A 25,525-nucleotide genomic window follows, 5' to 3' on the forward strand; every position below is an offset into this window, starting at 1 on the left:
CCAGGTATTGAGAGCATACCTGTTATGGCTAATGACTCAAGAAGGGTGAAATGGCCATATGTGCTGGCCAATTTGGCCACCTTGGAATCCATTAACTTGGAGGTAGACAATGCTATTGCTGCCATGGAAAAAGTAGACTCTGTAACACCTGGCTCCGTCCAAATAACTGATATACATGACACATTCTTTTCTTTGATAAAACCGTACTTCACCAAGCCAGTGAGGGCTAACAGAAAAGTACAAATTACAATGGCGAGCTGGTTCAACAAACAGTGTAGGGTAGCCAGACTGGAGTTGGGCAGAGCACTAAAAAGCAGGGACAAGGCCTTGATTAGCGCCACCAGGAAACATTATAATGATAGCATCCGCAAGGCTAAGAAGCGGTGGGATGAGGAGTACTGGGAGGAGCTACTCGAGGCCGCAGGGCAAAAGGATTCCAGACTTTTCTGGAAAACTGTGAAATGGGGAAGAGGGGGTACCCCCAATAATCCCGACAACAATGTCGATGAGGCATTGTGGGTCGATTATTTTAAACCCCAGTATTCTGAGAGTAGGGACATGGTGGCCATGGAACCAATTTCTATGGTATTTTGCAAGGGTGATCTATTTCTAACTAAGGATGCGGAACTTGTAATTTCAACCCTGCAGGGGGGTAAGGCCCCTGGGTTGGATGGAATCCCCTCAGACATTTTTAAGCACGACAAGGCTCGGTGGGCAAAATATGCGACCTTGTTGGGAAACGGCCTAGCTAAAGGGGCAAAAATCCCCAATATATGGAAGGGGGCAATAATAATACCGATCTTCAAGAAAGGTGACCGGTCACTCCCGGCAAATTATAGACCAATAAGTTTGCTGGCCACTATGCAAAAAGTAGTCGGGAAGATGTTGGTCGACAAACTTATGGCCTGGGTAGAGGACAATAATGCTTTATCCCCCTTCCAGGCAGGATTCAGACGTGCAACCAGTACGGTCGATCAAATTTTTCGCTTCACCATGCTGCGGTGGGGGACTGTACTCCTGGGCAAAGGCAGCCTTTATGTAGCATTTGTAGATCTAAGGGCTGCGTTTGATCTGGTGCCTAGGAGCACGTTGTGGGAGGTTTTGTCCAAGATAGGGGTCCCACTTGATTTGCTCACATTGATAATGCGTCTCCATGAAAGTAACTATGCCAAGGTCCAGTGGGGGAGGAATGGGGAATCCACCACCAACTTCCCAGTTGAGCGGGGGGTGCGGCAGGGATGTGCAATGGCACCCCTGCTGTTCTCCCTGTTCATCAATGGCATAGTGGATAGGATATTGGACGCAATGGTTGACTCACCTTCGTTAGCGGGCATCAGAGTTCCTATTCTGATGTTCGCTGACGACACCTTGATCGTGTCCAAGACCCCGTCGGGCCTCCAGCGTGCCTTGAATATATTCGACACATTCTGTAAAGAACGGGGCCTCGAGGTTAATGTAAATAAAACCAAGTTGATGGCCTTTGGGCAAAAGCGCCAATCTCAACCCAAGGTATTTTTGAATAACATCAAATTAGAGTTAGTAAATGTTTTTACATACCTTGGGGTGGAGATAACAAGTAAACTTGGTTGGGCTAGACACGTAGAGAAGGCGGTGCTGAAACACCAGCAAATTTCAGGAGCCCTCAGGGTTGAGCAAGCGAAATCTAAAACTAGGCCTATAAAACCTGTTCTTATGGTTTATGACGCAAAAGCCCTGGGCGCAACCCTTTATGGGGCTGAAGTCTGGGGCTTTGAGAGTCTTACCACCCTCCAAAGATCTGAGAACAGGTTTGTGAGAGGGATAACCAGTCTCCCCCAAAGCACCCCATTAATACCGCTTGGTTTTGATTTAGGCAGAAGATCGCTTAGTGACCGTGCCCGATTGAGGCCTATCCTCTATTGGAGACGGCTATGGACAACCGTGGAAATAAGACACTACGCTGAGGGGTTCCTAGCATTGGCCAAATCAGATGCCTTCCGTAAAATCACATGGCTAAAAATGCTAAGGGACGTCCTTGCCGAGCTTGGGCTCTCCAAACTTTGGGAAAATCCCCTAGGGGAAGTATTCCCTAGTAAATCCACCATCAAGGAAATATATTGGGATTATATCGATCAGAAGCTTTGGAGGAGCGTAACCTCGGAATCCATGGGGGGTAGATTCATGGAAATTAAACCAAGACCAGCCCTAGAAAAATATTGGGACATTATAACTGTTCCACTAGATAGGAAACTATTTTTCCAATTAAGGGCAGGTTCTCTCCCCTTGAGGTGCTTGACGTCCAGTTGGAGAACTAGCAGTGGTTCGTGCTGCCCGTCATGTGGGGCCCCCAATGAAAGCATCGCACATTTCCTTTTTTTATGCGAGGCTTATGAAAACCCAAGAAAATCTTGGTTGGCTCCCGTTTGTAGGAACCTGGGTGTCCTAAGCGGTGTTTAGGGGTTGAGAATCATTTGTTCCTCCACTGAAATGTCCATCGTAGTTGGAACAGCAAAATATCTGGGGTGGGCATGGTCCATAAGGAGGAGGGCTTTATCCCCTAATGTGTCTTGATTTTTTACCTCTTTGGCTGGTTGATTTATCCTTGCAAGTATCTACTTGGAGAATGATATGAATTTTAATTAGAAAATGCTGCTAAAGATGTACGTTAGGAGTTCTGACTGTATAAATTTGGGAATGGTCCGTAACGCGGAGGTTTCTATACCTTAACATGCATTTAGTTTCAGCACTTTATGAGAAACTTATTTTTAATCCCAATTGGTAATAATTTTTATGCTTATGTAATATGTATTTTTAACCACAAATTTATTGTTATCAAATGCTTGAAGTTTTAAAATGTATGAATTTATATGTGTGTGCTTTTATGAGTGTATAACTCGAATAAAGCTTTTTCAATCAATCATATTAATCAAATTCCACTAAGCTGCCTTTAGCTCCAATTTGCTCGGGAAAACACTTCCGGCTGGGTTGGGCCATAGATAGCACATTCCCAGCTAACAAAATACATTTTTAACACAACTAAACTACACAATGTTCCGGTTAACATCCAAATCCCTCACTTCTAACAGGACCTTTCCATAATGTGCAAGCTCAGGAGTCACCCAAAGCCGCCTCCAATCAGTTAGAATCCTGTAAAGTGCCACATCCCTTATTGAATGGAATCCCAAACCTGGAAGAAGAGGTACTACGGGAGTGGATTGGTGGAGGCCAATTAAGGACCATAAGAATTTGTTCTGACCCACCACCCACCAAGGTTTCCAAATTGGCTTGTCCCCACAACTCCGCCCCATACAGGATTGATGCGCTGATTTTAACACTATAAACCTGTAGCACTGGTTCTATGGGTTTAGTATGTGAGTGTCTGTGCTCCTTGAGCAGTGCGCCGGAAAGTTGAGCGTGTTTAACTGTCAGGCAGTCTAATTGTGGCTTCCAGCTCAGTTCTCTATCAATTAATGCCCCCAGATACGAGAAAGTCTCTGTTTGCTCCAGTGACCATTCACTCATTCTAACATCGCCGGTGACTTTTTTGGAATGATGCAAGACCATATATTTCGTTTTATCAACATTTACTATAAGGTATTGGTCTGCACAAAACTCTTCGAATCTCGAGAGGGCACATTGGAGTCCCTGTCTCGTCTTCGAGAGAATAAGAGTGTCGTCGGCTAACATTAGTAACGGGGTCTTAACCCCAGCTAAACCCGGGGCATCTGTGGGGAAATCTTCGAAGTAATTCACTACCCCATTAATATACATAGAGAAGAGAGTAGGGGCAAGGACACATCCCTGTCTTACTCCCTTCTCGGACAGGAATTTTACCGTAGTACCACCTGCCATGTCCCATCTGACCTGAGCAACATTTTCCGTATGTAGCTAAACCACAAGAGCTAGAAGTTCAAGCGGCATACCCAGGTTTAGCAGGGTGTGCCACAGCTTAGGTCGTGGGACCAAGTCAAACGCTGACTTCAAGTCTACGAAGGCAGCATAAATGGTGCCTCTCCCCAAAGTTACAGTGCGCCAATATATAAGGATACATTTTAAAAACTGGCCCACTGTGCCAATGCATTGCCGAAATCTCGCTTGCAAATCAGAAAGGATATGACAATCCTGCATCCATGCCTGAATTCTACATAGCACCACCCGGGCTGAAACTTTTTGGATGCAGTCAATCAGGCTTATGGGCCTGTAATTACCCATTATCGATCGATCGCCTTATTTGTGAATCAGAATAATTACTGCTCCAGTCCAAGAACTGGGCAACGATGCCCCTTTGACAATGGCATTCAACAGAAGTTGGATATACAAAGCCCAGAAATCATGATCTTGTCTGAACAGATCCACGGGGATACAATCTAACCCGGGAGCCCAGCCTTTCGGAACCTGGAGGAGGGTCTTTTCCACTTCTTTTTTAGTTATATATATCACAGGAATAGGGGACGACATTACAAAAACATCTTGAACTGCTGGGCCGCATGCAAACTGATCTTTGTAATGGAGAACCCACTGTTCAGGCGCCACATAGGTCATTGGAGTCTTACTTAAGTCCCCACTCCCCCACGTCACCATATGCCAGAAAGCAGTCATGTCTTTCCTGCTACATGCTTTAAGCAGGTCAGCCCAATGTGCTTCGCCCCAGTCCCTTTTGGCCTGGGATTGGGCTATCTTGTAGGCCGAACTTTTCACTCTAATCAATCCACCATCTCTACTCCTGATGGCAGCCGCTAAAGATCTATAAGCGGCACGGCAAGACGAGTTGTACCATGGAGCACACTTCTGGCATGGTTGTTTTGCTAATTATTTGGGGTTTGGCAATAAAAAAATGTTTTAGGTCATTCAAAAGGTGATGATGAACCTGTGCAGCTCTAGAGGTGGATACGCCATGCGCAGCATCAGCCTGAAGGGTAGCTATAGCATTTGTTACTCATTTGGTTCAGATGTTCAACCTTATTCGCCACATTTGGCCATTTAAGGTGGCGAGTATCATTTGTTGAGATAGTTTCCACAAATTCGTCATGTGGTATTCTTCCTTCACCTTGATTTAGGTACCGATCCCGCAGGGAGAGAAGCAAAGGATTGTGGTCACTTTCCAAGCGGGAATGGACCTTCATATCTAACAGGTAGGTCCATAACTCCTTATTGATGATGACATAGTCTATACGGCTTGTACATTGGCCACTAACATAGGTCGGCAACCCATTTTTATCTGATATAGTACGCCCATTTACAGCTCTCACCCCATGTTCCAAACAGAATACTTTTAGTTGGAATGCTGAGCTTGGCCACCTTTTTATTGGCCTAAGATCAAGGGTAGGAATCAACCATTTTTCATTCTCCTCTGTGCTAAAATTCATATCTTGGAATTCCAGGGGTTCAGAAGTTCAGTTGAAATCTCCGACTATTATTATGTTATTTTGGCCTCTTTGGTTATTTAAAAAACATCAAGCAGTGCTATGGTATTTGAGGACTTCCCTCCTTACAGACCCCTAGAATAAACATTAATAAATAGGAAATCAGGAAGATTACCCTTATAAAACCTAATGATAAGAATATCCCTGGAATCAATATAGATTTCCTCTAGCTTATACTGTAGACACTGCTTGACCCAAATTATCAGGCCCCCTTTGGGCCTACCCTGCTCTCCCTGTTCCGCACTTTTATGAAAATGAATATAACCTGGGCGGAATACCTGGTCCACCGCCCAAGTCTCTTGAAAAGACAAAACATTTTGTTCCTCAATAAATGAAGGCCAGTCAGGTGAGGCAGTTTTGCTTTTGAGCCCCGCTATATTCCACAAAGCAATTTTAAGCCAGCATAATTATATGTAAGGTCTCCAGATCTTGGATGGGGACGTGGATCCCACCTAGTCGCAAGGGGGTCAACAATGTTTAAAGTAAGATTAGTAGTTGGGGGCGTGCCACAGTCTAATGCCCTACTGTGTCCAGATGAGCCAGGAGTATTACATTGTGATGACCCACAGGTAACATAAGAAGGAAAAGGGACTCTACTTGTGGGGGACAAAACTAGGTCGCCTACATTCAAGATAGCTGCTGGGGATGGAATTTTTTCTCAGAAAGCCAAACAACCCAGTCAATCTATGTCTTCCAAATTGGAGAGTAAATTAAAACTATTTTCGGTAGGTACATTATATTCGTAGGATCCCTGAGGGTGAGAGGTCGTTTGATTATTGCCCATCTCAGCAGACAGTATTGGAGGGTTTTGGTGGAATAACCCCAGTGGTAGAATACTAATGTCTTCCCCACTCAAATACCTTGACCCAGCCCTGTCTAGAATGATTTTCACTAGTGAGGTGGACACAAAGTTCAGCACCACACAATCCCCTATGCTTGTTTTTGACGATTTCCCAATCCATGCGATCCTACGAATCATTTTGAATTTGTGGAATATATGGCTACCCAACCCAGTTTTATTGCCCAGTTTTATTGTCTAAGAAGTGTAGGGCCTAATTCCTAAGCGACACCCAATGTTCCCCACTTTCTGATTGTAGTGGGGGTACGTTGGATAGTATGAAAGTGTAGGGCGTGGTGGCTGGAGGTAAGTTAAGGTGGTCGTTTGGATTGGCCACGCCATTCCCTATTCTTCCTCTATTGTTACCCCAGTCAATTCCCTCACGGGGGCAGTCTTTGGAATACTAGTAAGTGTATTACTAGGATTCACAAGTGGGAGTGAAACTACTGAATTGATGCTCGGGCCAGCTACATTATTAGATGCATTTAGTAATGAGGATGGAGTTCCTCTGGGCTCAATTGGACCACCACTAACTGCTTTGGAGGAAGCAGGTTTTGGGAAAAAAAGTTGTTGCTCAATTTTGGCCAGTCTTAAATTAATATCAGACAACTTAGTGAGTAGAGGATTGAGCAGCACTGATAGTTTTTCTTCGATTTTAACTAGAAATCGGGCTTCGTAGTTACATGACGCCTCACTAAATGGAATCTGTGCACTGGTCTATAATATACTGAATGTACTAAAATCTAGAATTCCTTGGGAGCTGCCTTTTGTGCCACACACCACCCCTCTGGTCTTAGCCCCCCCTCTAGTTTTGGCCTCTTTGTTAGCGTGAATAGTGGTAAGTGGCAAACCACCTGCTTTCCTTTTCTTTGCAGCAACAGTCAAAGCGCCTTCACCACCCCTTGCATGGTATGTTCCTTGGTTGCGAGCAAGAATCTTTGCTGGTGGCGGGTGAGTGGGGGAGACACACTTACTAAAGTGGGGGGATCAGCAAGCAATGCTAATGGGGATGGAGAGCCCTGAGAGTGTGCGCAATCAAGAGGTAGATCCGTAATTAGCAAAGGGCCTAGAGAGAGTCTCCTTTGCGTAAGCTTGATTTCATGTATGAGTACAGATTCAGCCCTCAATAGGAATGCATCAAGTGTGCCTACTACACGTTGCCCCCTTGCGGCCCCCCTTGCTCATGGTAAGTAACTAATAAGAAAATACTGAAACCACAGGTAAAATGGCAAATACACAACTTGACTTGACTTGAACAATAATTATAAATACAGTCCAGGAACACTGACCTAACTCATTGATTGCAACCAATGTTCAAAGAAAGGGGGGTGGCCCTGCCCTGTCTTCTCCTGGCTTCGACGGGCGTGGATGGGCCTGCCATTGGCCCGGGCTTTGCCCGGGCAGCACCCGGTCATGCCCGCGCGTGTCCCACGCTGCGGGAGGCACGTAGCGGTTTTAAATGCCTCCTGGCGCTTTGGAGTGATGCTGGTGGCGTGCGCCACCGAAGGATGCCGGGGATTGTAATTCTCGGTTGTCCGCGTCTGGCCCGCCAAAGCCAGCAGTACTGCCGTCAGGTCCGGGCAATGCAGGCAGCAATATGGGTTCCAGGAGTGAGTACCAAGTGAGTCAAAACCCAACAACAAGGTGGCCAGCAAAGGAAAGATAGATCCGTAATAGGATACATCAGTCATCAAGGATGATCCAAAGTTCAAACCCTGAACCTGTTAGTACAAGAGAATTGTTCCTGGGCAGAATCCAATCAGAGCACTATATGAGTGGTATACCTCCTGGGAAAGGAGAAATTTGTAGCAGACAACATAGGCAGGATCTTTCCTGCAATGCGGTTGTTATCCTTAATGAAGACTGTGTTCCATAGGCTGCTGAGGAGGTTTGGGTATACGAGGATAGTCCTGGTCACTATGAGAGAGAATTCCCTTCTGCCACTCTTTGGCACGCTTATTCCTTGTCAAGTGGCATGGAGGTACCATGTCTTTCAGGTGGCCGACAGAAATGCTGTACACTTTTCTGCCAATCCCTGTGATTCCCAGACTACTACAGAAGAACAAGAAGGACACAATTCTAGCACTGCCGATAATGCTAAACTGCAGGGGCTCCCTTGTTATCACATCCTGGTAGAGCTATCAATCCATCCACATTGGGAGATTATGTTGTATCCATACCCTCTGGTAGGTTCTCTCCTTCCTCAGAGCATGCTAGATTAGATGCATCTGTAGGCCTAGTTCTTGAACGGCTGAACTTCGTTTTTAGGGGCAGCTCTTCTGAGGTGGGGAAGGTAACTCAGCAATCAGGTGGTCCTGCTATCCTTAAATCCTGCTTGAGGCACTGGTCAAACTTTGAAAAATGGTGCCCGAATACAGAATTTTCATGGTATAAGTGGACCATAAGGGTTCTGGATTTCTCGTCTGATGGTTTTTCCTTGGGTAGCTACTTCTACGCTCCATGCACAATGGGCAGGTAAGAATATTTAAGATCCCAAACTTTGACCATCTGGATCTTCTGCTATCGAAGCTGGTAAGAAGTTTTTTTTTCTCACAAGACCTAGTCTTCTCTGTTCAACTCTCTCATGGGACTTGCAATTGGTATTAAGAGCATTCCAACTTCACCCCTTTGAACCTTTAGGGAGGGTTGACTTGAAAATCCTAACTCTAGTGTTCTTGGTAGTCATATCATTGGCTTAAGTCGATAGGTGAATTAGGGTTCTTCTTTAAATCAGAACCGTTTACAAAGTTTTTCCCCAAAACTAGATGGTCTTGAGACTGAATCCTACATTTCTACCAAATATTCTGTCCTTTTTTCCACATTCTAGAGAGGTGGTACTACCTGTCTTAGCTCCAGATCCTCAATCAGCGGAAACAATCTCTTTTACATCATTTAGATATCAAAAGGGCTTTTTTTGGTCTACATAGAAAGAACAGAGAAGTTCAGAAGATAATCTGTGACTTTTGGTCCAGTGGAAAATAGATTAACACCTAATTCTATCCTGAACAAATGGGTTAAGAAAACAATCTTCTGAGCAAATGATACTCATGGTAAATAAGTGGATAACACAATGCAAAGTAGATAAACAATGAGCATCTTGACGTTTTGGACATCATTTAAAGGGATATCAATTGAGGAGTTTTGTAATGTGGCTACATGCATATGGCCATCATCTCAAACGTTCATGGGCCACACAAAATTGCAACTGGGAGCAGGGGTTCCACATCTTTTGTTTCCTAAGTCTTGAGTGCAAGTTCAAACAGTTAAATATTGGATGTAACATATGAAAGTAAGCACTGTACATTGAAAATGCATTACTCCGAGTCCAACTTCTGTACCACACCCTGGTTTCCTATCCCTCCCAGCGCAGGAGGAGATCAGATTTAGCTATATATGAGGCTTATAGATAAAAACAGGAGACGCAAGAGAACAATTTCCTTTTTCTGATAATTAACAGAAAGGGTCAGAAAAGGGAAGTTCTCCATCGCGAAGAAGTTGGCAAACTAGCTTGCTGTCATTTCCTATAGAAGTTCTATCTGTATGAGCTACCGCTCATCAAGGAAATATACTGAGGCGAGGAAGAGTTGGGCATGGAGCAATGAAGATTGCTGGGGCCTCATTTATGAGGCCTTGCGTGAGTTTTGCGCTTCCGATGCGTCACTTTTTGTGATGCATCGGCGGCATAAAACATGCCTCCTGTTGCGCACTATTTACAAAGTGATGCATCTAAGCAGATGCGTCACTTTGTAAACCCCTGCGCTACATTATACCTGCGTCAGGTATAATGTATGCAAGGGGGGCGTTCCCCTGCAAAAAGTCTCGTAGAAGTGACGCAGTGAAATCTATGAGATTTCACTGCGTCACTTTTAAGATGCCGTTGCGTCAAAATCTTGCGCCTACCTCACAGCAGGCGTAAGACTGACACAGGCCCTTTCACATGGGGCTTGCCCCATGTGAAAGGACACATTGCTGGAGTTGCGTCACTTTTGTGACACACTCCAGCAATGCGTCACTTTTGCGCTTACAGATACGTCAGAAATACTGACGTATCTGTAACTCCTTGCGACATGATGCGTCATACATTAAATATGATGCATCAGGAATGTCGCAAGGAGTGCGCACTGAGAAGTGACGCATCGCTGCTTTCACGCAGCGATGTGTCATTTCTCATAAATGAGGCCCCTGGTAAGTAACCAGGGCATTAACTCATCCCCACTAAAGGAAGGGTGGATCTTCTTTTGCACAGAAGCTTGTGTAGTGTTCATCTACACCCAAGGAAGGAGGCACCGGTTCATACACAAGTACTCAACATCTCATAGGCCTGGAGTTGGAGCGCCTACCCTGAATGCTGCAGTGCTTGTAGCACCAATGAGTAGGGAGTTCATTGAGCTCAACAAGAGAAAGTGCAATGCCTCTCTTACAGGTCTAGGCTGCACTGGAGAAGCCTGCAACACACACATCAACAATACCAAGCTCACCTACCCACTTCAGAAATAAAGAACCATCTATAACTAAGCCTTTCTTTTATTTTCTTTCAGATTGCATGTGGTAATTCGAATGATTATAGCTTTTGCCAGCAAGATGACGACGCCTCTCAGAGAGCACCTCTGAGGAGGGACCCCGCAGCAACAAATCAGTGGCCCACAGCAGCAGAAGTGAAAGACACACTGAAATGGCCGGTGTATGACAGACATCCATTCAATGAAATGTCACCTGAATGCTTTCGAAGCACTCTGGAAGGTAGGCAGAGACATAATGCCACATTGTTATCACTTTTGATCGCAGTACATTATTTGACACTCACTTTGTATCAGGCTACAACAGGCTCATGACATTGGGCCATATGTATGAAGGCAATTTTGTGATCACAAACACGGAAATTTGCAGAATTTCAGCGTTTGCGATCGCAAATCAGCAGTGTCCAATGTATGACACAAAACACCCCATTGCAAAATAGGGAATCGCTAATTTTACAATTCCCTATTTTGAGATTGCATTTAAGGAATCACAAATTGCGATTTCTCAAATGCAATGTAAGAAGCACAGAAAAAGTGCAATTTGGACTTAAGGTGGGTTGGCTTTCCTTCTTTCCAACAAGTTCAAATGGTACTACACCCATTACCTAGACCCTAATAACTTGTTCCAGCCAGTAACTTTGTTAAACTTAGTTAAGGATGACCCACGTAAATCAATTGTACTGTTAAATGTCTATATTCCCCCGGATGCTTGTTTTAATGTAGGTTTAAAAATGATCTTTTCCTTTATACAGAATCTGCTTGATTCAGAGTTCCCCCCTCACATTTTGGTATTAGGGGACTTCAATTGTAAAATCTCAAACTGTAGCCTCGACATGTTCAGGAATAAGCTTCAGGAGGAATCACTTTTGATTCCGCGAGCCTCATTCCCTGGGAACATCAAGACCAATAAGAGAGGGAAATTACTCCTGGAGGGAATATTAGAGGTTGATAGTATAATAATAAATGGAAGGCTCCCCTCGGACATCCCGGCTAATTTTACACACAAAAGTAAAAACGGTGAATCTATACTTGACTATGTGGTAGCAGGCAATTCCCTTTTCTATCTTCTGAAGGATCTGTCAGTTTGTAATACAAACCTTAGTGATCAGAAGGTATTGGTTCTTAGTGTAAACCTTAACCCCCCCTGTGGACACTTGGCATATAAACAATGATCTGGTAGCTTTTGGAGCCAACTCTGGGAGGTGTTACTGGAACTCTGGGGCCATTAGGAGTTTGATGAATATTCTGGAGTCCACTGTGGAGAATTTGTCTCAATTGGAAGGAAATGTAGTACAATGCTTCTGTAATTTTCTGAAAGCAGTAATTTCTATAGCAAAAAAAATCTTATCCTTCAAAAAATCCCAAAATAATCCCTAACTGTCTACGGCATTTGAATATCGAAATAAATAATCTGGTTAGGGAGCAATATCTATTCCATACCTCGGAAAGAAATCATAAAATAGTCCTTTTAAGAAGAAGGAGAAAGCGGGTGAAGGCCAGATTGAAGAAAGAGAATGAAGACTCCTTGTGGATTAAACTTCGGGAAGCTTCCATTAGGGGGCAAGCTAAGTTATTTTGGTCAATTATTGGTGAGGGTTGTGGTCTAAGATTTAGACCTTCCCCAATTTCTATAGACGAGAAAATCTGGGTCGAATATATCGAGCAATTATGAATGAATGAATAAATGAATGAATGAATGAATGAATGAATGAATGAATGAAAATATTTGTAAAGCGCGCGATGGCCAAAACGGCTTCCTGGCGCTGGGAGCTCTAAAGAACCGGACAGACAGGGCCAGGAGGATTAGCGAGGGTAGGCCAGGGCAAACAGAAAAGTTTTTAGCGCTTTACGGAAGTGTGAAAAGATAGGGATCGAACGCATAGAAAGAGGAAGAGAGTTCCAGAACCAGGGGGCAAGAACAGAGAAACGGGTTCCACCAGTGCGAGATTTGTGAAAACGGACAACAGTGAGGAGGGCAGAAGATGATGAACGGAGAGTCCGGGCAGGGGTGTGACGGGAAATCAGAGAGTTGATGAAAGCAGGTGCAGAATGATCAAGGGCTCGATAAACAAGGCACCCTAATTTGAACAAAGATCTCTGAAAAATGGGCAACCAGTGAAGGGATTTAAGGACGGGAGTGATGTGATGGGTTTTGGGCAGATGAAAGATGAGACGGGCAGCCTGATTTTGGATAGCTTGTAAGCGGCGGGATTCATAGACAGGAATGCCAGCGAACAAGCTATTGCCATAATCAAGGCGGGAGGTAATAAGGGCAGAAATAATGATTTTAAGGGAGTCAAAAGAAAAGAAACGAGAGATTTTCCGGATCATCTGGAGGGAAAGAAAACAGGAGGACACCACGGCACTGACCTGGCCATGCATGGACAGGTCCTGTCTGACCTTGATGCCCAGAGTTTTAACGGAGGGAACGGGGGTAGGAGGAGGGCCAAGAATGGAAGGCCAGAAAGCAGGGGACCAGGGGCTGGATGAGCCGCCAATCAGGACAAGCTCAGTCTTATCTGGATTGAGCCTGAGGTGGTTGGCGCTCATCCACCCAGAAATAAAGACCATGGTGGAGTGAAAAAAGGACAGCGAGTGAGAAGAAGAGGAAAGATCAAAGACGAGCTGGAGGTCGTCAGCGTAGTTATACACAGAGACCCCCAGCTCAAGAAGGGAAGAGATAAGAGGGTGAATGTAGAGATTGAAAAGAAGGGGAGAGAGGGAGGAACCTTGGGGGACCCCACAGGGCACCGGGAGGGGGGAAGCAGAGAAGCCAGGAAGGTGGACGGCTTGAGAACGACCTGTCAAAAAGGAAGTGATCCAGGAGAGGGCAGAGCCTCGTATGCCCGCTGCGCTGACACGGTCCAAAAGAATGTTATGGTCGACCGTGTCAAACGCAGCAGACAAGTCGAGGAGGATCAAAGCTTGGGGAGAGTTGACGTCGGCCTTGGCTTTAAGCTCGTCAAGGACGGCTAACACCACGGTTTCGGTCGAGTGACCCGAACGGAAACCGGCTTGGTGAGAGGCCAGGAGCTGGTTCTGTTCAACATAAGCAGAGAGACAGGAAGTAACGTAAGATTCAAGAACTTTAGAAAGATAGGGAAGAAGAGAGATAGGTCTAAAGTTAGAAAGAAGAGAAGAATCAAGACCAGGTTTTTTAAGGATGGGAGAGACAATAGCAGATTTGAATGAAGAAGGGACCAATCCAGTGGAAAGAGAGGCATTAAGAAGGGAGAGAGGGGTATCAGGACAGGAAGAAAATAGGATTTTGAGAATGCGGGCAGGGGCACAGTCGGTGGGGGAGCCAGACTTAATTTTAGTGAGCAGAGCTAGAAAAGAGTCCAAGGAAAGGGGGGGAAAAGAAGAAAAGGAACATTTAAGCACAGAGGGGACGGAGTGAGGAGGAGTAAAAGGAGTGATCAAGATGTTAGATTTAATTTTAACAATCTTCTCGATAAAGAAGTTGTTAAGAGAAGAGCAAAGAGCCTGGGAGGGAGTGAATTGAGGGCAAGCACGATCAGAGGTGGCCAAGTTGTTGACCACAGAAAAAATTTCTTTAGGTTTGTTAGCCGAGAGCGCCACTTGTTCGGAGAAATACTTGATCTTAGTGGCCAAGATGGCAGTAATGGCCTGCCCCTCGACAATGATATTCTATATGAGGTTAATCCTCTCTATGGCCCCCCGTCCGAGAAGGACATTGAACTAGCCATTAAGGGCTTGCGTTCTTCGGGCGCGATGGGTCCGGATGAACTTCCCATCTCAGTGATAAAACATCAGAGTGAGCACTGGAGCAAAATTATTTTTCCTGTTTTTAAACTATGCTTCGTCAGTGGAATTGTTCTACCCTCCTGGAAAGGAAGCATATTAGTTCCCCTCTTTAAGAAAGGGGCTAGAGACTTGCCACAAAACTATCGTCAAATTGCTCTTTTAGATGCCATAGGTAAGGTTTTTGCAAAATGCCTTCTTAACTCAATCAATGATTGGGTGCACAAGGCCAAAATCTTACCCTATGAACAGACCGGGTTTAGGCAAAAGCATGGCACTTTAGATAATCTGACTGCATTGCAGGTCATAATTGAGAAATATGTCAAGGTTCGTGGAGGGGGAATTTACGGCACCTTTATTGACTTCTCCACAGCCTTTGATAAAGTGGAGAGATGCTTACTGTGGAGAAAGTTACTTGCTTTAGGGATGCCTCCCACTCTTATTAATCTAGTTCGAGCCCTGCACTCAGACACCTGGTGCAGAGTGTTGATGGGTGGGGAAAGAGGGTTATCTAGAGTAATCTGCACAACAAATGGCTTAAAGCAGGGCTGCCTGTTGGCTCCCTTGTTATTTGCCGTGTATATAGCTGATCTCCCCCAGGCTTTATCTGCAAGTAAAGGTATAGTCCCGATCTTGGGGGGTGTCCCAATTGCGTGCCTAATGTATGCAGACGATATTCTGATCCTTGATCTTACTCCAAAGGGTCTGAATAGCCGCCTGCTCGCCTTATATGAATATGCAGAGGCTCATTTTCTTAAAATAAATTCCGCAAAAAGTAAAGTAATATGCTTTACGGGTAGGAAAAAGTCTAAATATGAGAACTTTCACTGGTCTGTGTGGGGACAAAGACTAGATGTAGTGCAATCTTAAATTTTTCTTGGAAAAATAGTTTCTAGTAATTTAAGTGAAAAGCACACATAGCTAATAACACACGGAAAGCTATAGCCGAAGGAAAGAGTTTGATTTCGCTTTATAAGGCTACTGGTAGTAGGCATTTTACGATATTGCTGGAGGTTTTTCGAGATAAAATTCCAGCAGCATTACTTTATGGTTTGGAAATAGTTGACATAAAAAATTGGAGCTTTTTGAACGCAACGGAAGGCAAAATTCTACGTAGTCTAGCGTCTGTTAATACAGCAAGTTCAACAGCCGCCCTTAGACATAGGAATTTGGCCTACATAGTAGCTGGGTTCAAAGCCTATCGGGAATAGTGCGTTGGGTTTTTAACCTGGTAAAAGGAGAACCAGGCACTTTAAGGCATCTTAGAAAAACTGAGCTATTGGGAAATTTTAATGTACACTCGCTCATTGTAAAGAAATTCAGAATTGCTGCCGATCTTTTACAATTAGATAAATCAGTTTTATTCACCCTATCGGCATTTCAGCTGAAATCTACCCTGAAGTTGGCCTCCTTGGAATTATGTTTCAGAATGGATAGGGAGGTTTGTATAGCAAAGAAAGGTATTACTCCAACCATTGACTCTTGTTTAATGAGGAAAGCCCAACCATACGTTGCTTGGAATCTCCCTCATGGAGTCCGGCGTCTACTGTTTCTATTGAGGCAGGATTTACTTCCATTGAACTCTCTGACGTCTAGATGGTATGGCTCCTCATCTATTTGTGATTTCTGTAACAGCAAAACTCAGGATATGAATCACGTTATTTTTGTGTGCCCGGCCTTAATGGTGCATAGGCGAAAGTGGTTAAAACCCATTTGTCTTCAATTGAGTATTCTCTCATCTACTACTTTCCTTGATGCTATTCACAACCCTCCAAATTAAATGTTCTGTTTTAAATTGTTTAATTTTTTTAAATGTTTTTTAGCGATATATTAGAAGGACATATATATGTCTCCTTATGTTCAAACCGTTTATTTCTTCTTGCATTGTGCTAATGATTATATGTTACTGTATTTAATTTGTTCATCTTTTTATGTGGATCTCAACGAGTTCCAAAACCATAATAAAATAAACTTGAACTTGACTTAAGGAACTGCAAATTACCACAAACTTCAAGTTGGTGTTAATTTGCAATTTCTTTAAAAAATTCACTTTTTTGCATTTTTCAAAGTGCCTTGTGACTCACAAACATGCCCATAGGGCATGTATGTGCACCACATCTGCACCCATGCTCATTTCAGGGGTGCAACAGGGTGTCCTTTTGACACCATGGCACCCTTGAAATTGCATTCTTAATTTGTGATTCCCTAGTTGAGATTTGCAAATTGAGAATGTCTACCCATTCATCCCTGTGGTCCTCTGGGCCCATAGGAATGAATAGGGAGGTGTTCCTTAATTGCAAATCGCAATTTGCAATTCGCAATTAAGGAATATGTAGGGTTCGCAAAATGTATCGCAAATCCTACATACATAGCGTTTTACGATTCTCAAATAGCGATTTGCAAAAAAACGCTATTTGAGAATCCTAAATGGACATTTACATACATATGGCCCATTGTCACTCAAATGAATGATTATAGTTTCAATCACCTTCTAAAAAAATGTTTGAAATGCAAAGATGTCGGCTGACAGGGTGTTACTGTTGTGACTGACCCCACCTTTCAGCAGATATATGAGACATGCTGAGCCTTTATTCCTGCAGTGTGAGAAAATGGGTTGTTGGTTGAGTAGGATGAGCCTCCTCAAGCAACACAAACAAACCTTGTCAGGGTGAACCACAAATGTCACTAAATAAACCTGAGCTTAAACCTTTGGTGTCTTGCCATAAAAGCATCCAGGCATAACTTAGATACAATGTGTAAAGTTTTTATGCAGCAATACAGTGAAAACACAACACAAGAAAACTAATTTTCACAAAAATAGTAAAATTATTTGACACAAAAACAAAAGTATTCCAATTAGTAAAACTGGATATATGCAATGTCCATGATTTAGGAAAATGACAGTGCCTAGAAGCACACATCTTCAACTGTGGTCATCTGGTTGCACTAAACTAGGACATTCACAACCTCAGGCCAACCGTGACCGAGCGAGGGCCTGACACAGGGGCCAGCTTAGAAACACTGAGAATTGTATCTCGTGTCTTGGGTGGGAGGTGTTGCACCATGCAGCGACGGCTCTGAGGAATGATGTGGGGGTCTGATGGAAGTGGCGGGGTACTGCATCTAGTTGTGTCCTGCTGAGGCAATTTCAATGGAGAGCGGCGAGGGCTAAAATGCCAGATCCTGCATGGGATTGCGTTGTGCAGCGTTGTTTCTGATGAAGAGCAGTGAGGGCTGCAACAAGTTGTGTTGCAGTGTGTCGGTTCTGATGCGGACCACAGCTGGGTTGACAGAGCACCTTCATCCCGACTTCCAAGGGTTCAGGACTGGGAAAGCACCACTTGGGGGGTTTAGACTCACAGTCGGCAGAGTCCAGGTGCAGAGGTCAAGGGTGTTGAAGCCCTTGTAGTCACTCTGGTGGTCTTAGATTTAACATGCAGATACAGTCCTTCTTCCTTAGGAAGCAGAGCAGCAGACCAGCTGGCAGTCCTTCTTGCAGCAGCGCAGCAGTGCTTCAGTGCAGCATAAAAGCTGCACAGTCCTTCCTGGAGCAGGGCAGCAGAGCAGTCCTTCTGAGTAATCCATAGGTCCAGAAGTGATCTGAAGAGCTGGGTCTGAGGGTCTCACTTTTATAACCAGTGTCTCCTTCAAATTGGGGGAAGCTTCTGAAGTTTACCCCTACAGAGGTGTCTGCAATTTCCTGCCTTCCTGCCCTGATCCCTGTCTCTCTCAGAGTATACAATAGGCTAGTGGGAAGTCCTTTGTGAACATGCTGCGCTAGTGCCTTGAAAGTGCAAGTGTGGTAGGTGACAGCTCTGCTCCCTCATTAGGGCAAGATGGTCAATCCTGCCAGCATCCAGACCCTCTATAGTGATACTGTCTGGAAGGAATACACAAAGGCCAACTGAGAACTACACCTAGCCACCAAATGGTAGGGAAAAGAAAATGAAAACTTTGTCAAATAAAAAGAACACATAATGAATGGAATGATGAACAAATCAAACATTCACACCCAGTCACAGATCTGGGCTCAATCTATTGTTTTTCTGCTCGTCATGCAACTCCAGCTTCAACCCAGCCATATGCAAATCGATCTTGACCCTGTTTCTCATGGGAACACGCCAGCCCGAACTGGTAAGTCATGTCCTACCTGGAATGGAAACAAACATTGTCTGATCGATTTCGGGGCATTACCCTTCATCAGCCAGGCTAGCTTGAAACCAGTGGTGAAGTGGGCACAGGACCCACATCTGACATACCCTTCCCACTTAGAGCAACAAAAGCAAAAATAACAAATGATGGACGGAATTTTGAACAATGCAAACATTCACTCCCAGTCTCAAGGATCTGGGATTAATCCATTGTTCTTTTGCTCACCACACCACCCCAGTTTGAGCCTAACCATATGCAAATCAGTCTTGACCCTGACCCCAATGGAAACAGTGCTACCCAAACTGCCTGATCAGTTCCTCCCTGGACCGGAAACAAGTATCCCGGGGGGATAAAGCAAGTCAAAGATGTATGTAGACAGCCAAAGCACAATAAATCGGACCCCGGACAAGGGTTTGGGTTAATACACATTTACCAGTAAATCAAGGAAATTGGAGAGACTATAAAGACAATCAGCAGGTTCATCCAACTGATAGTGGTAGGCAAAAGTGTAAGTGTTGCCCAAATATCTGCTTTGAAAATCTCATACCAGAAGCAGCCACACCCCCTGAGAGAAAGGCTATGCATGAATGCAGGAGCTTCCTGACACAAAGACTCATAAGTGGTGTAGAAGAATTGCTTGATTCATTGACTGATGGGGACAGGAGCACTCATTTTCCATCTGGCCTAAAAAGTGTGGCTGGAACTAAATGCTGGCCAGAGAAATCAGAACAGGATGGATTCTGAAAAAAACATAGGTAATGCAATCTCTTGAGCCAAGGTTAATCTGGAACATTAGGGCGAACTTTAGGGTGAATTCCAGAACCTGACCTCAGAAAATTATAATCAGGGAGGACCATTAGACATGGAGCACAAACACTTGTAGCCCTATTTCCTCCAAACATCAGACAAATTTGATGGCCAACCAAAAAAAAACCCTCAGTGTTTCAAAATGAAAGAGCTCAAGATTCCAAAATGTCCACAAGGAACTCCCTGGAGACAATGGAGTTCCAAGGAAAAGTCAGAAGATGCAATGGCTATTTGATCCAAAGACCTCCCTGCTCAAAGCTCAAGAGAGACCGTCCAGTGAGAGCCCAGCAGGGGAAACTAAACGTAGCATCTATTGACAAGGCACAGATGGAACAATGCAGCCAATGATTGGTATTAGAAGTCCAAGTGGTAGGCCTACTGCACTACTTGTTTCAAAAAGCCACCCCCAGCATCCCACGAGATGAATGAATGAATACGCATTTCTATAGCGCATGGCTACCCTAGGACATCCCAGCGCATTTAGGACAGCTAGAACAATTCCACTACTCAAGGAAAGAGAAAGGTCTTCAGCAGTTTCCTGAAGAGGAGATAGTTAGGTTCAAGGTGAACGTGGTCGGGAAGCCGGTTCCATAATTTTGCAGCATGGAGGGAAAAACGTCGGCCACCCATACGTGCCCGACGAATCCTGGGAACCGTCAAAAGTGTTTTGTATTTGGATCTAAATGTCCTAGGAGCCTGATAAGGTTGCAGCATGGGCAGGATCACCGAGGGTCCATTGCCGGCGATGGACTTATGCACAGTCCACATAGCCTTAAACCAAATTCTTTGTTTTACTGGAAGCCAGTGCAACTGACAGAGTGCAGACCTAGCTGAAATGCGCCTCTGGACATTCATAAGAAGTCGAGCAGCACAATTCTGGACCACTTGTAAGACATTGATTGTCCCCTGTGGAGCACCCAAGTAGACCACATTGAAATAATCAAGGCGTGGCAAAATAAGGGCCTGCACCATCAGCCGTCTATCGTCAAAGGGAAGGAGTGGCAGAATCTTCCTCATCAGTCTGATCAGGCCGTCGCAGGTAGCAGCCACTTTGCGTGATTGTACAGAGAGACTCAGATTGGAGGCCAGCCATACACCCAAACTCTTAATTTGTTTCTTGGGCAAAGGGGGTGGGCCGAGACAACTAGGCCACCAGGGGTCTAAGTTAGGGGGAGCTGCATGTCCAAGTAACATGACTTCAGTCTTGGATCCATTCAATTTAAAGAAGGACAAATCCATCCACTCAGCTACTTTGGCCAGACACGAGGTCAGATTCTTATCACTCGTGTCACCTTGGCTGAGCGACACCACCAGCTGGGTATCGTCAGCATACGTGACCAGCTGGACCACCCAAGGAAGCACAATGTCTTCCAGGGGCCGCATATAGATGTTGAACAATGTGGGGCTTAAAGAAGATCCCTGGGGGACACCATACTGTAGGAGGTTTGTTTTGAAAGAGCCTCCTCTTCAAAGACCATGAAAGATCTATTGGTGAGAAGGGACTGCAACCACTTTAGGGCAGTCTCCGCCACCCCTACATCCCTCAGTCTTTGAATCAAGAAGCAGTGATTTACTGTATCGAAGGTTACGCTGAGATCTAACAAAATATTAGCAGCGCAGCCTCCGGTGTCCACAATTTTCCTTGCTTCTTCCACCAAAGCAAGGAGGGCCGTCTCCATGCCCTGCTTACTACTGAATCCAGTCTGAGTGGGGTGTAGAGCATTATTGTTCTCCATATAGGCAGCCAGTAAAGAGTTTACATGTTTTTCTGCCAATTTGCTAACGCCTGGTAATAAAGAGATTGGGCGATAGCTAGCCCAGTCCCCCGGGTCTAAATTTGGCTTTTTTAAAACTGCTTTGATTCTTGCTTGCTTTCAAAGCGGTAGAACCACTCCGGCCGCAAGAGAGGAATTAATTACATCCCGGATAACTGGAGAGACAATCTCTGGGACAGATTTAAGAGTGGAAAGGGGCGCGACATCGGCCGGAGATCCGGACTTAAGATTTTCTAGAGACGCAGTGCGTCAGATAGAGAAAGGGGGGCGAAAACCTCCAGCCTGGCATATAGGAGGGGAGGAGGGGGTTGTACAACAACCTCCACTTGTGGAAATATTAGAGACCTTAGTGGCAAAAAAATTTGCAATCTCATTACAGCGCTTTGTGCATTTGTTGGGTCAGGAAGAGAGCAGGGTGGTGATAAGGGATTTAAAGATTTAGAATATTTTCCTCGGGAGTTAGAGGGGAGTTAGAGGCCGACACAATCTTTTCCTGGTAGTAGCTGGATTGAGCCGCATTTATTTTGCTTTTGTACGACCTAAGTGCAGCTCTATAGTCCACCCTACTGGAATCAGAGAAATCCTTCCTCCATTCCGTTCGGACTGCTTGCAGGATTGTTTGAGCATTCTGAGTTCAAGAGTATACCAAGCTTTCTTGTTGAACCCAGCTCGATGACAGAATACTTTCTTAGGAAGGATAAGATCCAAAGAGGATTCCAGCCAACTGTTGAAGTCATCGTTGGCCTTAATGGGCTTAGGGCAAGGTAAGGGGATGGAATTATTAAGCCTGATTGCCCATTCCTCCACCGAAAGTTTAGACCAGGTTCAACCCAGTTTTTAAAATTTTGTAGAGAGTTGTGGCAAATCACGGGGGGTCCAGGCAAAAGATAGTAGTGAGTGGTCTGACCAAGGTACTAAAATGGTCTCCTTCAAAGTGATGTTGTCCACATTAGTAAAAAAAGGATCGAGCAAGTGACCAAATTTGTGGGTGGGACCAGTTACAATTTGTCATTACAAAAATTAGTGTGTCCCCCTGGATGGCCATATAAAAGGATTCCAGAGAAAGTACAGGTGTGAGAGAAGCCAATGGCAAAGGAGAGGCTCTCGCACTCCGACAAAGGGCACTTAGTCGATCTACAACTATAAATAGTTTTGAATATAATGGCAATTCCCCCTCCCAGACCACAATCCCGATCCTGTCTGACCATGCTGTAGTTAGATGGAAGAGCTTGGACCACATCAGGATCAGAAGCCATATTGGTCCAGGTCTCCGTAAGAAAGAGAACATCAGGACATCTGTCTTCAAGCAGCAGATGGATTTCTCTCGCATGCTTGGGCAGGGATCGATAGTTGAGATGTAGGAGGGAAAAGGATTTAACTTCACTCGTGTGTAAGGGAGGAGGCTCAGAAGGCATACGTGAGAAAGTACAATGAGGACAGTGATTGGCTTCAGCCTCAAGTGAAATGACATGCGGACAAATATCCCCCAATGCATCTCTGAACCCCAATAGCAGGTCCCTGCTATAGCAGATAATACCCGGGAGAATTCGGCCAGGGGTTCCAGCCCCTAGCCCCGTCCTGGCACGGACGGGCGCAGACAGGCTTGCCTCTGGCGCCCCTGCGGCGCGCCCGCTGCGCACGCTTGCATTTCCCTGGATAAATACACTGGTCTGAGAGCCCTGCCCAGCCACTAGAGCGCCTCCCAAAATAGCGCCCACTAATGGGCGAGTGCCTGACCCTTCCTCAGCCAAGATGGCGCGGCCAAAGTGTAGGATGTGTTTGATCCCGCTCGAGCAGCAGGTGCAAGATATAATTTTTAAAGTGCGGGTAAGTGGCAGTATTCTGTCTCGCAAGTCAGAACAGAAATACACAATAAGAAATAAAAAGAGCAGACCGCTTGTGACACAATTTAAAAACATGCAGATTCCTGCAGTCTTTCTGGTTTCTCCGCGAGATCGCGGTAAGTTCTCCTGTCCTAGGACGCACGCTCGCACTTCCCAAATTAAATACACTGGCCTGAGAGCCCTGCCCAGCCACTAGAGCACTTCCCAAAATGATGCCGACTAATGGGCGAGTGCCTGACCCTTCCTCAGCCAAGATGGCGCTGCCAAAGTGTAAGATGTGTTTGATCCCGCTTGAGCAGCGGGTGCAAGATATAATTTTTAAAGTGCGGGTAAGTGGCAGTATTCAGTCTCGCAAATCAGAACAGAAATACACAATAAGAAATAAAAAGAGCAGACCGCTCGTGACACAATTTAAAAACATGCAGATCCCTGCAGTCTTTCTGGTTGCTCCGCGAGATCGCGGTAAGTTCTCCTGTCCTACGACGCGCGCTCGCACTTCCCAAGTTAAATACACTGGCCTGAGAGCCCTGCCCAGCAACTAGAGCGCCTCTCAAAATGACGCCGACTAATGGGCGAGTGCCTGACCCTTACTCAGCCAAGATGGCGTGGCCAAAGTGTAAGATGTGTTTGATCCCGCTCGAGCAGCGGGTGCAAGATATCATTTTTAAAGTGCAGGTAAGTGGCAGTATTCAGTCTCGCAAATCAGAATAGAAATACACAATAAGAAATAAAAAGAGCAGACCGCTCGTGACACAATTTAAAAACATGCAGATCCCTGCAGTCTTTCTGGTTGCTCTTCGAGATCGCGCTAAGATCTCCTGTCCTAGATAAAATGCTAATTGCCCAGCCTCCAGGCTGTCAATCAGAGATGCAGTAGGGTGGGCAGAAAAAGATCTGACCAAAGTAAGAAGCTCAGAAATCCATACATTTACTCAAAGAAGACGGTGGGCCAACTGTAATAAAGCGTATACCAATGAAAATATGGTAAAGATAGGAGGTCTTTATTAATCAACCTCATCCAACATCCAACAGGAATAACTGTCAAAGCTGGAACCTTCCCAAGGTTCACATTAGAAACATTCCACTGACTTGGTTCCATGCTGGAACACTCCCATGGAACCAAGTCACATCATCACACTCCTTCCCCTTTACATTTCACAAGATCAAACTTAAAGATATTGAAGGAGTACAGAGACAATAACCAAATTGAATGATAACACAAAACTATAACATAGTTCTAGCTGACATTCAACCCACACCTTCCTTTCAATAATAATAAAACATTTGAAAATTTCCTGCAAAGTGAGAGATGTTATACATAGTCATTCAGATAAGCGGGAGCTCTAGTAACTCTGCAAGAGTTGCGAGAGTCATTAACTCTTGTAACAGAATTTGAGATTTTTTTACCATAAGAAACAGATGGTAACAAAACATCACTTGAAACACTAACAGGCACATGTTCAACCCTATTTAGATTCCAAATTCGCCCATGAATCTGTTTTCACCGCATTTTTTAACATTTTTACAATTTTCTTTACATCAGTAAACTTAGACCACCTCTTACAGCCAACAGGAACTCTAATTTTTACCATGTCACCAAGTTTGAAATTGGGAACCAAAACATTGTTTTTCTCATCATAGTAAGTTTTCCTTTTCCTCTGTAACTGGACTTCTTTGTCTCTCCATTGTCCAATCCAGTTATCTTTCAAACCTTTGTCCAGATCCATCCAACCTGGACACAAATTAGTATTTGAAGATCTACCCCTAAACAATTCAAAAGGAGTCTTGCCCGTTGTGAAATGAGGAGTGTAGCGATAAGCAGAAACTCTATTCTGCAATTCCACCCTCCAATCTATTGAATTAACTCTAGCTAACTGAATTCCTTCTTTCAAAGTTTTGTTTAACCTTTCCAAGGAACCATTGGATTCTGGATGATATAACGAAATCCTTTTGTGAACAATACCACATTTTGTCAAATAATCTTCAAACTCTACTGAACAAAATTGAGGCCCATTATCCGAAAGTAAAGACTTAGGAAAACTTTCTCTTTTAAATAATGTTTCTAGACAATTTATCCCACAACGAGAGGTAACATCTCGTACAGCACTAACTTCCACCCACCGAGAATATAAATCCATCAACACCAACAAATAAGGAGTATTCTGCTCACCATGCAATGGACCGACAATATCTATTGCAACTTCATCCCACGGACACAACGGCAAAACTCTGCACACCATAGGTGAACACCTTGGTTTGAGTACTTTGTCACTTACGCAGCACGCCACACAGTCGCGGACAGCCCTTTCCACCATCAAATCAAGACCCAGCCACCAAAAATTCAGTTTGATACGCTCCTTTGTTTTTGAAATACCCAAATGACCAATATGAGCCATTTTGATAATGTTGTTTCTCAAACTCACAG

General features: G+C 44.6%; 1 protein-coding gene across 1 annotated transcript in view; it reads left to right on the forward strand.

The window, feature by feature from the left end:
* Positions 1-25,525, forward strand: part of LOC144772167 (tyrosinase-like) — a 175,233-nt gene that overhangs the window by 109,242 nt on the left and 40,466 nt on the right. Inside the window, exon 3 of the mRNA XM_078656309.1 lies at positions 10,779-10,980. Coding sequence (XP_078512435.1) covers positions 10,779-10,980 — 202 coding nt within the window. The remainder of the gene's footprint in view (positions 1-10,778; positions 10,981-25,525) is intronic.

Source organism: Lissotriton helveticus, chromosome 8 (assembly GCF_964261635.1).
Source record: "Lissotriton helveticus chromosome 8, aLisHel1.1, whole genome shotgun sequence".
Taxonomy (NCBI): domain Eukaryota; kingdom Metazoa; phylum Chordata; class Amphibia; order Caudata; family Salamandridae; genus Lissotriton; species Lissotriton helveticus.